Source organism: Colius striatus, chromosome 8 (genome assembly GCF_028858725.1).
Source record: "Colius striatus isolate bColStr4 chromosome 8, bColStr4.1.hap1, whole genome shotgun sequence".
Taxonomy (NCBI): domain Eukaryota; kingdom Metazoa; phylum Chordata; class Aves; order Coliiformes; family Coliidae; genus Colius; species Colius striatus.
In genome coordinates this window covers 13,504,699-13,516,773 of record NC_084766.1, presented here as the reverse complement: position 1 = coordinate 13,516,773, position 12,075 = coordinate 13,504,699, and the positions used below count along the sequence as shown (strand labels likewise).

The window sequence follows — 12,075 nt, the reverse complement described above, 5'->3', positions numbered from 1 at the left end:
GAAAGTGAACATTCATTATAAGAAAACGTCCAGAATAACCTGTATTGCTGTATGATAGGTTCAATCAATCAGAAAACTGAAACTGTCCTGGAAAACTTAAGTCTGGAAGTGTAGTAGGGAGTTACAGCAGGAAGGTAACTAATGTAGTTTTCTATTTTGAGTATAGCAACAAGAACTGAGATACTGAATTCCTGAATCTGTAAACAGAAAAGTGGTAAGTGGGAGTAAATTACTGACTGCAGAGAATTAGTGAGTTTGATTTTGCTACACAGTTCTTTAAGATGGGCTTTGAAAGGATATTGAATAAATGAATACGCTTTCTCTAGCCACTTAAATTTGACTTTTCTGATAGCAGCACCTGGAACGTCCTGAACACAGCAGACCTGCTTTTGCTGTATGTTATGAATACAAATGATGCTATCTACCAAAGAATTAAAATTGCAATGTAAATTAACAACCTCAGACAGACTGAGGAGTGTAAAGAAATGATGAGTCAGTGTTGGCAGTCATGCCAGACACTTGTTTTCAGCAGAGCTTGTCTGAAAGAGTAACTGGTGTATGATTTAGGCTGCTGTTGGTAACTAAGATGGGTGATATACTAAATACCATTTAGTATAAGTAACATAAACTTTGCAGGGCCCTGGAATTTGAGACAGATTGTATATTTGGAATAGAGAAAGATATGCCAGTGAAAGGTACAGAAGTGGTGGAATTTAAAAGATGCCAACCCTTGCAACTGGGCTTTAAATGGATGTAAACAAATCCAAGCTGCATGTGTCCTGATCAGAGAAGAAAATACTGAATGGGGAAAAAGTAGAAATGGAAAATTGCTTTGTAATGAAAATCTTAAGCTCCATTTGTTAATTAAATTAGAAGATGGGGCAGTAGTTTAGCCTTACTGAGAAAATACTAGATACTGAATTTCCCTTTAATTGTCATTATTTTGTCATGCATTTGTGCTGTTTTGAGTTCAGCAGGGAAAGCTATTTTGTATTACAGGACTGAAAGAAATTCCATGGCCCTAGCCAAATCTCCTTCACAAACAGTTTTGATGACCTTTTTGTGCCTTCATATCCACTAGTGTCCTGTGTTCTTAAAGTGATAAGAAATCCTAGTTGCCTATTGAACCAGTAATAATGAATCAAAATTCCTTTAGTGAGTGTCATTTTTATTGTCATAACTCCAGGCAAAACTGTTTGTTTAGTTCCTTAATTAAAACATGGAGGGGAAAATATAGAAGAGAATCTCAGAAGTATTCAGAGTATTCTCAGAGAAACTTGAAAGAAAAAGCTTTTGTTCTTCAACAACAGAAAAAAGAGTGGGGGGGAAAACTGAAGACACTAAATAATGTTCTTGAGGTGGGACTTAAAGTAGCTGAGAAAAGCCATTTGAATTAGGAATAAATAATGGTAGATGCAGTCAGAGCAGAAAATTGCATAACTACCTGTGATGAATGGGACACTCAACTCTGTTGTTGCTTGTGGGAATTAGGGATAGAGATGGAAAGGAAACTATTCTGGCCGTTGCTTTCCATGAGCCATGGATGTTCACAGATTTGATTTCTGAGTCTTGTATATGTAGATAAATTTAAATGTTTATCTTCACCTTTTATTCTTTTTCTATTTTTTGCCTGCTAGGTGAAATTTAACTTAGCTTTCATCAGGGGATAAGGAGGGTAACAAAGCACCAGATGAGTAACTTATTTAGCAAGGTTGATCTAGCTTGTTCCACACAGTCCCAGATGTATATATTGGTCTGTCTCCAGTTTCACGAGTCAATTGCTTTTCTCATATCATATCATAGATTCAAATGGCTCTTGAGACTTTTTTGATTAAGTGATGAGATTCTTTTGTATTTTAAAATTTTTACTCATTAAAAATGTTTTGCACTTGACTTGCTGCAGTCATTTGGGAATGGAACGACACGACTAAAAGCAAATGTCGTGTATGGAAGTAAACATTTAAAATGTTTCATTCTTTGCATCCAAGAAAACATGTTACTTTAATGGTCCTTTTTTAAAGACTGCTATATAGAGTGCTGAAGGGCATGGATCTATGTGGTAGATATTTGTTGCTCAGTAAATATTCTGTTGTGGGGGGAGCCGTAGATAAATATTTTAGTTCTACATCAGAGATGAATAATGAATGCAGACACTAATGCTGCTTTTTCATCTTAATTATTGCTACCTTTGTGCAAATGCTGTCATAGGATGTCAACCATGGATTAACTGAGGTAAGATTGGTTGCAGTCTGATTTCTTTTGTGGAATGTAAGGAAATCAGAAATGTGAATGACAAGGATTGTTTGGTGTTTTCTGTTGGGAGTAAAACTTTACATCAGCACGGTTCTAGACTGAGAACGTATGGAGCAAAAAGAGGTAATTCTTTATACTGCAAAGTCAGAGTAGCATTTGAAAACAAGGACTACTTTTATTACAGATAGTGGGTATAATCAAAGTTCTGGAATTAAAATGTACTAAAGGAGAGAAATGTTTGTGTGTGTTTTGGTGGATGTGGTATTTTGTTGTGGGGTTTGTTTGGTTTGGGGTTTTTTCCTGAAGTACTAAACAACTGAAAATCGACTTAATTTTCCTAAAATACTTTAATCCTGCATTGGTGATGAGTAAAGATTTCTTTCTCTTTCCGGTAAAATAGATGTATTAAATGAGTACTATTGCAATGGCATCTTTAACCGTGATTGTGGTTTTAAAATAAGTGAAGATATGACATGGTTCTCTTCATTCTAGTTAACAGATGTTCCCATGACAATTTGCACCTACCCATTTGTATTTGACGCCCAGGCAAAGACAACTCTCCTACAGACAGATGCAGTGATACAGATGCAAGTAAGAGTCTCAGTTTTTAATTTATTAATTTTGTTTATTTTGTAGTTGGAAGTCTTTGGGGCTTGCTGCTGGTGTTTTTTGTGAGATTTTTGTTTGATTTTTTTGTGTGTGTATTTGGATTTTTTTTTAAAACTCCTTGTAATCTCTTCTCCATAAGAATGAGGGATATAGTTTTGATCTCAGAGTATGTACGTGATAGAAGCCAGTGGTTTTGTGACTTTCAATCTTGTTGAAATTAGATTGTTTAAAAATCTCATACATTTCTAAGGAACTTCTCTTCCATTTGTTAATGAGGTGGCTTTTTGACATGTTAACAACAGGAGATCTTACACATTTTCGTGATTCTTTAGGTAGAACTCAAACCAGAGTGATGTGGTGAGCTTATACTTTTGCTCAGTGTTTGAATTTCATTTTTTATACATATAATGCATACTGTTCAGTTGCTGTAAGAGTATAATAAATTATCTTCTTAAAAAAGGAAAGGAATAATTAAGAGAGGCTACTGAGAAAGTAACAGCAGTAAGATCACCACCCCCTACCATGTTTACAATGTTTAACATAATAAAACTTATTGTTCTGAGCCTCAAATTAAATGGAGGAGTTAAGTCATACTCAAGTAATGGGCTCATGTAGAAAATACTTGTGTAGTTCATAATAAACATAATTTCTCATGCCTTTGAACATGTATATGCACAGTCAATGTGAAGATTTCATGAATTCAAGGAAATGTTCACATGAACAATATTAAATAGTGTTAAATCGTGAACTTTCAAGAGTTCTGTGCCCTATTCAGAACATGCACAACAGTACTTTGGTTTTGAAGAATTGTAATACAAAAGTTATAATACAAACAAAATAAACCAACAAAGCACTTTTCATCCTGTGGATTAATTTTTAATGGATGTTTCCATGTCAGGTTTGTGTTGGACAGCTTACTCTTCATTAGATGCAATATTTTTTTCTTCCTGTTGTTATCCAAACTGTTTTGACTGGAATATCAAAAACTGTATTCTAAGATTCCCCTGAACATTAGCATTGATGAGACAAATGGATAATGGAAAAATACTTCGTGAGATAAAGGGATTTGAAGAAAATCTGGGCAAATTCAGTAGCTCTCATAATAGCTCTTCCCATCCATGTCTTCTGCACTTAAGACAAGGCTGATGGATGTTTAAGGTTGACGGGTATCTTACATTACCTAATTGACACTTTCACTTTGGCCTTTTTCCAGATGGCTGTTGATCAGGCTCACAGGCAGAATTTGTCTTCTCTCTTTCTGCCAGTATTTGAATCTGTCAACCCATGCCTGATATTAATGGTACGAAGAGACAATATTGTAGGAGATGCTGTGGAAGTCCTAAGGAAAACAAAGAATGTAGACTACAAGAAGCCACTCAAGGTATTATCAGTACTTACTGCTCAAAGTCACTTTCACCAACGTGCAAGTAATTGGGAATATTGAGAAAATACTAGAAAAATCCTGTTTCCAATATGATTTTAATTTAGTGCTAACTGAATTGTGTGTTTCAGGTCATTTTTGTAGGGGAAGAAGCTGTTGATGCTGGAGGTGTTCGCAAAGAATTTTTTTTGCTCATCATGAGGGAGTTGCTGGATCCCAAGTATGGAATGTTCAGGTATCATGAAGAGTCCAGGCTGATCTGGTTCTCTGATAAGGTAGGATATAGTCATTAATTTTCTTTTGACTTTGAAAGAGAAAAAAAAGACTTTTGGCTTGAGTGTATTTACATTAGTAATATATGAATATAGTAGCTTGTGGTAGCTTTATTTCAAGAGGAGATTCTGAAGTAAGTACTCTCAAAAAAAAAGTTTATTTTTTGCCATTATTCAATCATAACTTTCTCCTTCTGTTGTCCCCATTTCTCATAGTCCTTACCATTTGTCCCCAGTGTAGACAAGTTTAGTAGGAAGAAGTGACAGCCAGAGTAAACTTGATTCCAAGAACAAAATCAGTGGAAGATAAAAGTTCTTGAAGTGGCATGTTGAACAAATCTTTCTGTGTTGTCACATTTATGGGTCTGTTTCATGGGTAATCACCTAGTCAGACTTTCTCTACAGTTTTGAATGTTGACTTTTTAGTCTTTTCAGGGAAAAGCACTGCCCAGGGTGGCTATATCACAAACACCTCAGTGCTAACATTTCCACCATTTTGTTTTAAGCCTTGGCTATTAACTCCAAAAAAGTCAGTATTGAGCTCCTTCCTCCTCCCCAGAAAATATTAATTTTTAATTGACATATATTTAAGCATTGAATAGTGTAACAGTAAATCACTAACAAACCCAGGATCTTGATGCAGTACTTCCAGCAGTGTGCATCACTTCCAACACAAAATAATATATCTCAACTTGTTTGGGGTTTCTTGTTTTAAGTAGAAAGGGTTTTGTTTCCTTGGATTTGTCTCTTTCAGCTGGTTAAAACTTTGTCCTGTTTTCCTCAGTACTTCTAGATATGTGCATATTTAAAGAAAAAGACTATGCTGCACTATACACTTTTTTCTGGACTCTGCAAGATTAAAGTAACTCCTTTGTTTTAAATCACCTTATCTGTTTTCTGTTCTTAGACCTTTGAAGACAGTGACTTGTTCCATTTGATTGGTGTTGTCTGTGGGCTTGCAATATATAATTTTACTATTGTAGACCTTCATTTCCCTTTGGCTTTGTACAAAAAGTTATTGAATAAGAAGCCATCCCTGGATGACTTAAAAGAGTTGATGCCAGATGTTGGCAGGTAAGCAAGAAAAATGAGCGTTACTAGGAATTCATTCAAGGTTTTTCTGTAGTAACATAAAGAAATGTGTTGTTTTCACACTAATGAGCAGCTCAGAGTAACAAATATGTGTTAAATATCTGTCCTGAAGTAAAATGTTCAAATGACTCTTAAGTGGATGTTTGATTTCTCCTTTAATCTATGAAAACTTTAGTGTTCACAACACTGAGACAATCAAATGGTTAATGGAACTGCCCATCAGTGGCTATGAAGTACTTTCCACCTCTGATTTGGGAATTATTAGCTGTATTTTACATTTGGGAACTACTATCTGAAGGCTAGGGTATGAATCACATGCGGAGACAAAAGGAAGTAACACTACAAGTGGTAGCAACACTGCACTAAGGTGCAAATCATAGAATCCCAGAGTGGCAGGGTTGGAAGGGACCTTTAGAGATCATCTAGTCCAACCCCCCTGCAGAAGCAGGGTCACCTAGATCAGGTCTCATAGGAACATGTCCAGACAGGTCTTGAAGACCTCCAAGGAAGGAGGCTCCACAACCCTCTAGGCAGCCTGTGCCAGGGCTCCCTCACCTCAACAGTGAAATAGTTTTTTCTTATGTTTAAGTGGAACTTTTTGTGTTCCAGCTTCATCCCATCACCCCTTGTCCTCTTGCTAGCTACTATAGAAAAAAGGGATGCCCCAACCTCCTGACATACACCCTTTAGATGTTTGTAAATATTAATGAGATCCCCCCTCAGGAGTTAATAAATTAATTAGTAGCAGAAATATTTATTTTTTATTTTAAACTTGTGTTATCAAAACATAAAGAATACTTCAGGAGAAGCAGCTCATCTTTCTTTCGTGTGGTGTAAGTACTTTGTAACTTATTTTGCAGGGGAATGCAACAGTTACTGGACTATCCAGAGGATGACATAGAGGAAGCATTTTGTCTTAATTTTACTGTAAGTGAAATTAATGTTTGAAGTATTTTTTATCAAGCTCATACCATCTATTTCAACTGTCTATGAAAAGGCATCAGCTGCTGATTCCCATGAATTTTAGCATCTGTATCTACCATTCATGTTGCTGTTAGCTAAGTGGTGGGAAGAAGTACTCTACACAGTAAATAAGGTTTATAGTATTTTTTTGTTTCAAACAGATCACTGTGGAAAACTTTGGTACAACAGAAATAAAAGAACTTGTTCCTAATGGTGCTGACATTCCTGTAGTCAAACAAAATAGGTAAGTTTTTATGGGTTACAAGGTATTTCGGTGTTGCTGTCTGCCTTGGGAGTGTAACTAGGCTGCTATAAATATCCTCTGCCAAGCTGTTACACTAGTGCTGGAGACAAAACTACTTGTTTTTCCAAGTTCTTCTCGTGTGTGTTGTTAAAATAGCTATTGTATTGAAGGATTTGGCAGCTGTGGAAGAGGCTATCAAATTTTACTTGGAATGTGTAATACTTCTCTTTCATTTTGAACTTAGAAGTATTTTGAAGCTCCTTAGGGCCTATTTTGAGTACATGCTCTGCATTTTGTAAGATTAAGAATGATTGTGGTTTTGCAGGAAGTTACACATGATTGGATTTTAGTGACTAATGAGGAAAACTTCCACCTAGGTGTCATTATGTGTCAACTGTTCATAGATGAAATGTTTCAGAGAAATCTTTCCTTTGTGGAACAGATAAGCTAACCTTATGTTATTGTCTGAAGAGTGAGTGAGGGGTGGGATTTTTTTCCTTGCTTAAGTATTCTGTTACTTTTATTTATAAAAGCAGCCTCTCCCACCCTTTGCTCCATTTCTGCTCCTGGAGAATAGACACAATCTATCTGGTGGTGCTTTTGACCCTTGCAAAATACTGCTATGGTCCTGTCTCTGTCCATTCCTCTCGGGTATTCTGTCTATTCTTCAATTACCTCTGCTTTTTCTTCTCCCAGAGGAAAGGGAGAATCAAATGCAAAATGTGTACTCTCTGAGAACAGAAAGCACCTAGGCTGTGCGTGGTAGGAGTGAGGGAGAAAATGTACCTCTAGATGTGTTCCTAGAGGGCAGCAAATATTTTCAGCAACTCTTTCTGTAACTAGTTAAATCTGTTGTAAAAAGTGATGATAGAAGATTCTGAGGGTATCATAAACCCACACATAGCCACATGCAGTGATACTGCCTCCAACAGTGGAGTGATTTTTATCCTTCTGACTTAACCTACCATTAACAAGTGCAATTGCCACCTATACCTGTTACACCTCTTTTGTATTTAATCCTTGGCTCATAGCTGAGGATTTGTGATATTTTACCTTAAATATGATAGCTTTGAAGTTCTTTGGTACTGGTTTGGTGTTCTGTCACACAGTGACAGTAAAATGGGAGTTGAATTATAAGAAAAGTTATAATCTCTGGAATCTCTGCAGCATTGTTGTCACCTGCTGTCTTGCACCACTGAATTCCTGTTTCTCAAAATCTAAATACTCCATCAATTAAAAAAAATACTGACATAGGGTGTTATAATGCAAATTACTTTATTACTGTGAATTTTCTCTGGAGCAGCCTTTCCTTCCACTGTCAGTATTACACATTACCTGCCTCTCTGCTGATTATATTGCATGCCTAAAATGGAAATCTCATTGAGTGCTGGAGAGGAGGAGCATGATTCACCACTTTGATCATTCTCCAGTACTTTCAGTTCAATAACTATTTAATCTAAATGTGTTAAATTAATTCTTTAAATTATTGTGATGCTATTCAAATACTGTGGATTTCCGCAGGTTGGATAACTATAACTGCAGTGACTCTACCAGCGTAGAAGCTAACAATGTTAACTAGGATTAATTAAAATGGCAATTTAAAAGAAACTAGTAACCATAAATACTGTGTCACATCAAGGAATTTTTGTTCTCACTCTGCAGAAGGTGTTTCCAATGAGATACAGGAACTCCCCGTACTGATGCACAGATAACAGGCATCTGTCTTTCAGCAGCTGAACTGCTTTGCACTCACCTTTCTACTATATAGGATTCAAATGTCCATTTGAAATTGAAAGCATTTTTAGTGCAAACAGTTGCCATTTCTGTATAAAAGACCACAGACACTGTTTCATTGGTAGAAGAGTGACACACATGCTTTTTTTTCCTGTCTCAACATAATCCTCTTTTTTCTCTTTGTACAGGCAAGATTTTGTAGATGCCTACGTGGATTACATCTTCAATAAATCTGTGGCTTCCTTATTCAGTGCATTCCATGCAGGCTTCCACAAAGTGTGTGGAGGTAAAGTTCTTCAGCTCTTCCAGCCCAGCGAGTTGCAGGCAATGGTGATTGGGAACACAAATTATGATTGGAAAGAATTGGAGAAGGTGAGAACCATAGCTACCTATTTGTTTCATATATTTTTTTGATTTCCAAATGCAAAAGTAAAATTTTGAAGTGTCCTTTTGAGCTCTAATTAGTGCGACATCCAGCCTTGATTGGTTGGAGTTCATGAGTGAGGAACTTCTTTTAAAACATCAGTCAATGAAGGCACAAAAATATTATTTACCTTTCTGCTTAATGTTTTTGCAATCTAATTTCTGAAGGAAATCAGAGGAACAGAGAGAAAAAGAAAAATCTGCAGAACCAAAAGGCAGCTGTGTAGGATGTGTTGTGTTAGAAAGGGGAAAGAGAACAAAATGCAAGAGAAGTAAATATTCTGGAATGCCCAAACTCACTGTGAGACTTGATCATTACGTTATTGTGATGGAAAATGCTCTGGAGTTGATGCATCTGTTCATATAGTTGAAGCCCAACTGAACAGCTGAAGAAAATTGCCCAAGAAAAACAGTAATATATTACTTGTGGTGTCCCTTTACACAAACCACATTCATTCCACTCTAATGTCAGATAACCCTTCTAGTTCTACACAAACAATAACCTAATTTCTTGCTCATTTTAGAATACAGAATACAAAGGAGAATACTGGGCAGACCATCCTACAATTAAAATATTTTGGGAGGTTTTCCATGAGTTGTCTCTGGAGAAGAAGAAACAGTTTTTGCGTAAGTATTTGGAATGACTTTGTGGAAGTTGCTGACTGAACAGCATCACTGTGATTTTGGGCTCGCACTATACATGGGCAGATGTAAGTGTTTGTAATGATGTGGTTAACTTTTTATTTGGAAGAAAAAATCATAGTAGAAGAAATTGATTATGAGTTTGTCTCTGATTTTGATGGGGTTGCCCTGAGTTAATTCTGGGTAATGGACAGTTACAGGATCACAGTAGACCAGAACAGCATTAAAACGCTGGTGTCATTTATCTGATTGACTAGGTTGTCAACCAGTTCACATTCTCCCATTTGTTTTCACTGCACATAGGCGGAATTTTTGTGTTTTAACTGATTGCAAATACGTCAAAGGTACTGATAAAGAGTGGAAATGTACAGGGAGGGAACAACAATATTGAAGCTTCCTATGAATGAACTTTTATTGAGGACGGGTCATAGATTAGTTTCCAATTCAGAGAGATTTCTTCTTGAACAAAAGATTGTATTTTCCAGGTGCATGCAACTGCTTGGTAAAGTTGTAGCCAATGGATTTTAAATAACAAATCTGATCCAAAAGGAGTTTCCTACTATTTTTTCCCCTGTTTTGTTTGACTTCATATGTTAAAATGAAATTATTTCCTTGATACAACACTTGAGGTGTTGCAGCTAGGAGTCCATGTGTGTAGGCTGGAGATGGGGTTTAAGTCATTATTCCCTGTTTTTCAGACTTAAAACAGAAACCACAGTGTGGAAAGCTAACCACTGACAGAATAGTTAAAAAATGCAGTCGATTATTATATTACATATATGCAAATAACTACTTGTATGGCATTTATAACGTTAGTCTGAAACTGCTTTGAAGACTGTGTTTGTTTTTTCTTCGCAGTGTTTCTGACAGGCAGCGATCGCATTCCGATTCTTGGAATGAAGTGTCTTAAACTGGTCATCCAGCCAACAGGAGGTGGAGAAGGTTATCTTCCAGTAGCTCACACTTGCTTTAATCTCCTTGATCTTCCAAAATACACAGATAAAGAAACCCTAAAGTCTAAGTTGATCCAGGCTATAGATCACTACGAAGGTTTCAGTTTAGTATAACTTCAGAAATGAGAGTTCTGTGTAACATGGGATCATTAAACTAACTTTTTGTGTCTTTGTGGTGGTAAATTCAGTGGATTAAATGATGGAGTTGCTAATATAACTGATTATTTGCAAAACTGTTCAGTGGTACGGATGTTCACGGGAGCCAAAAAAAACCATTTGCAAAAATGAAGAACTGTCTTGATACATACCTTCTTGTACAGAACCATGTGGATCTTGCCATCTTACAATAAAAACAAGAGTATTGTGAACGGGAGTCAAGTTTCACTAACATGAATTAACATTTCACCTTATGCAAACAGTTTGGCGTGTGAGTGCATGAGAAGAGACTCGCTTAAGTTTTTCAAGTCACTTAGTAAGAATATCTAACTTTTTCCCTAATAAGTTCACTTGGTAACTTTTCATTTTGTAAATAATAAATTTTTGTGATAAAATAATTATGTTCCAATAGCAGTATGGTTTCTATTGCTTGTAATTGAATATGAGCTTATTTTATGGCTTCTAACAAAAAAAGGTGACTACTCTGATTTCTGAAGATATCTATTTTTCTGGTTTGTTTTAAGAACCTTAATGAAAGTGATTAAGAGACATTCATCTTCTCAGCGTACAATCCGTGAAGAAATCACTTAGTGCCGATACAAAACTGCATACAATGGCATTTTTAATATATGGATGGACAAACTGGCTTAAAACACTGTTTTATTTTTAAGGACTGATTCTGTAATTCAGTGGACACAGTTATCAAAGAGGTTAATCTGTCGTTTGGAACCTCTACAGCCATGTGTCAAGAATACAGCTTAAAGGAAAAAGATGCACCAGACAATTGTTGCTGTCCAGAGGTTAAACATTTATTTTTAAATGCTGAAAGCGTAGTTTATGGTTTCTAATAGAATTTTCACTTTTTTCCAGATGAATGCATTTGAAATAACTTCAAACACCCCCCTCCCCTTTTCTTAAGATTTTATTTTTAGTATAATTGCCCTGAGACAATTGTGCTTAGCTGGACACTTTTGGATTTGACTTTCCTTCCCTGGTGAAATCCCAGATTTTGTGGTGTTAATGCATATGTGACTTGCAGCTGTGAAACAAATATTTATTTTTTTTAGATTTTTAACTGCAGTGAAGAAATTCAAGCTATAATAAAAGACTTGAATGAAAACCTTTGTTGGTCGGTGTATATGGATGCATCATGCATGTTTCTTCCGTTGGAGGGCAACTTTTGCATGCATTAAATTGGGAGTACAGCAGGATACTGAGATCTCGCTTGAAAAATTCATTCATTGTAATAACCTGCATCACATGCAGTCTCTGTGCCAGCAATAGATATGCTTATAATGCAAAGCAATCACTACAGTTAACATAATCCTTTTTTCTTTAACACTCAGCTTTTAC

At 36.1% G+C, this 12,075-nt stretch overlaps 1 protein-coding gene across 4 annotated transcripts in view; it reads left to right on the top strand.

Annotated features, from left to right (window-relative positions):
* The window catches only part of HERC4 (HECT and RLD domain containing E3 ubiquitin protein ligase 4), a 34,482-nt gene extending 22,640 nt beyond the window's left edge, over positions 1 to 11,842 (top strand). For 3 of the 4 annotated variants that reach the window (XM_062000741.1, XM_062000742.1, XM_062000744.1), the window contains exons 17-26: positions 2,209 to 2,232; positions 2,746 to 2,844; positions 4,076 to 4,243; positions 4,375 to 4,518; positions 5,423 to 5,589; positions 6,468 to 6,534; positions 6,732 to 6,814; positions 8,737 to 8,920; positions 9,496 to 9,598; positions 10,472 to 11,842. In XM_062000741.1, the coding sequence (XP_061856725.1) occupies positions 2,209 to 2,232; positions 2,746 to 2,844; positions 4,076 to 4,243; positions 4,375 to 4,518; positions 5,423 to 5,589; positions 6,468 to 6,534; positions 6,732 to 6,814; positions 8,737 to 8,920; positions 9,496 to 9,598; positions 10,472 to 10,680 (1,248 nt within the window). In that variant the 3' untranslated portion in view covers positions 10,681 to 11,842. The remainder of the gene's footprint in view (positions 1 to 2,208; positions 2,233 to 2,745; positions 2,845 to 4,075; positions 4,244 to 4,374; positions 4,519 to 5,422; positions 5,590 to 6,467; positions 6,535 to 6,731; positions 6,815 to 8,736; positions 8,921 to 9,495; positions 9,599 to 10,471) is intronic. The other variant, XM_062000745.1, reaches the window with a different exon arrangement.
* Positions 11,843 to 12,075: the final 233 nt, after the last annotated feature.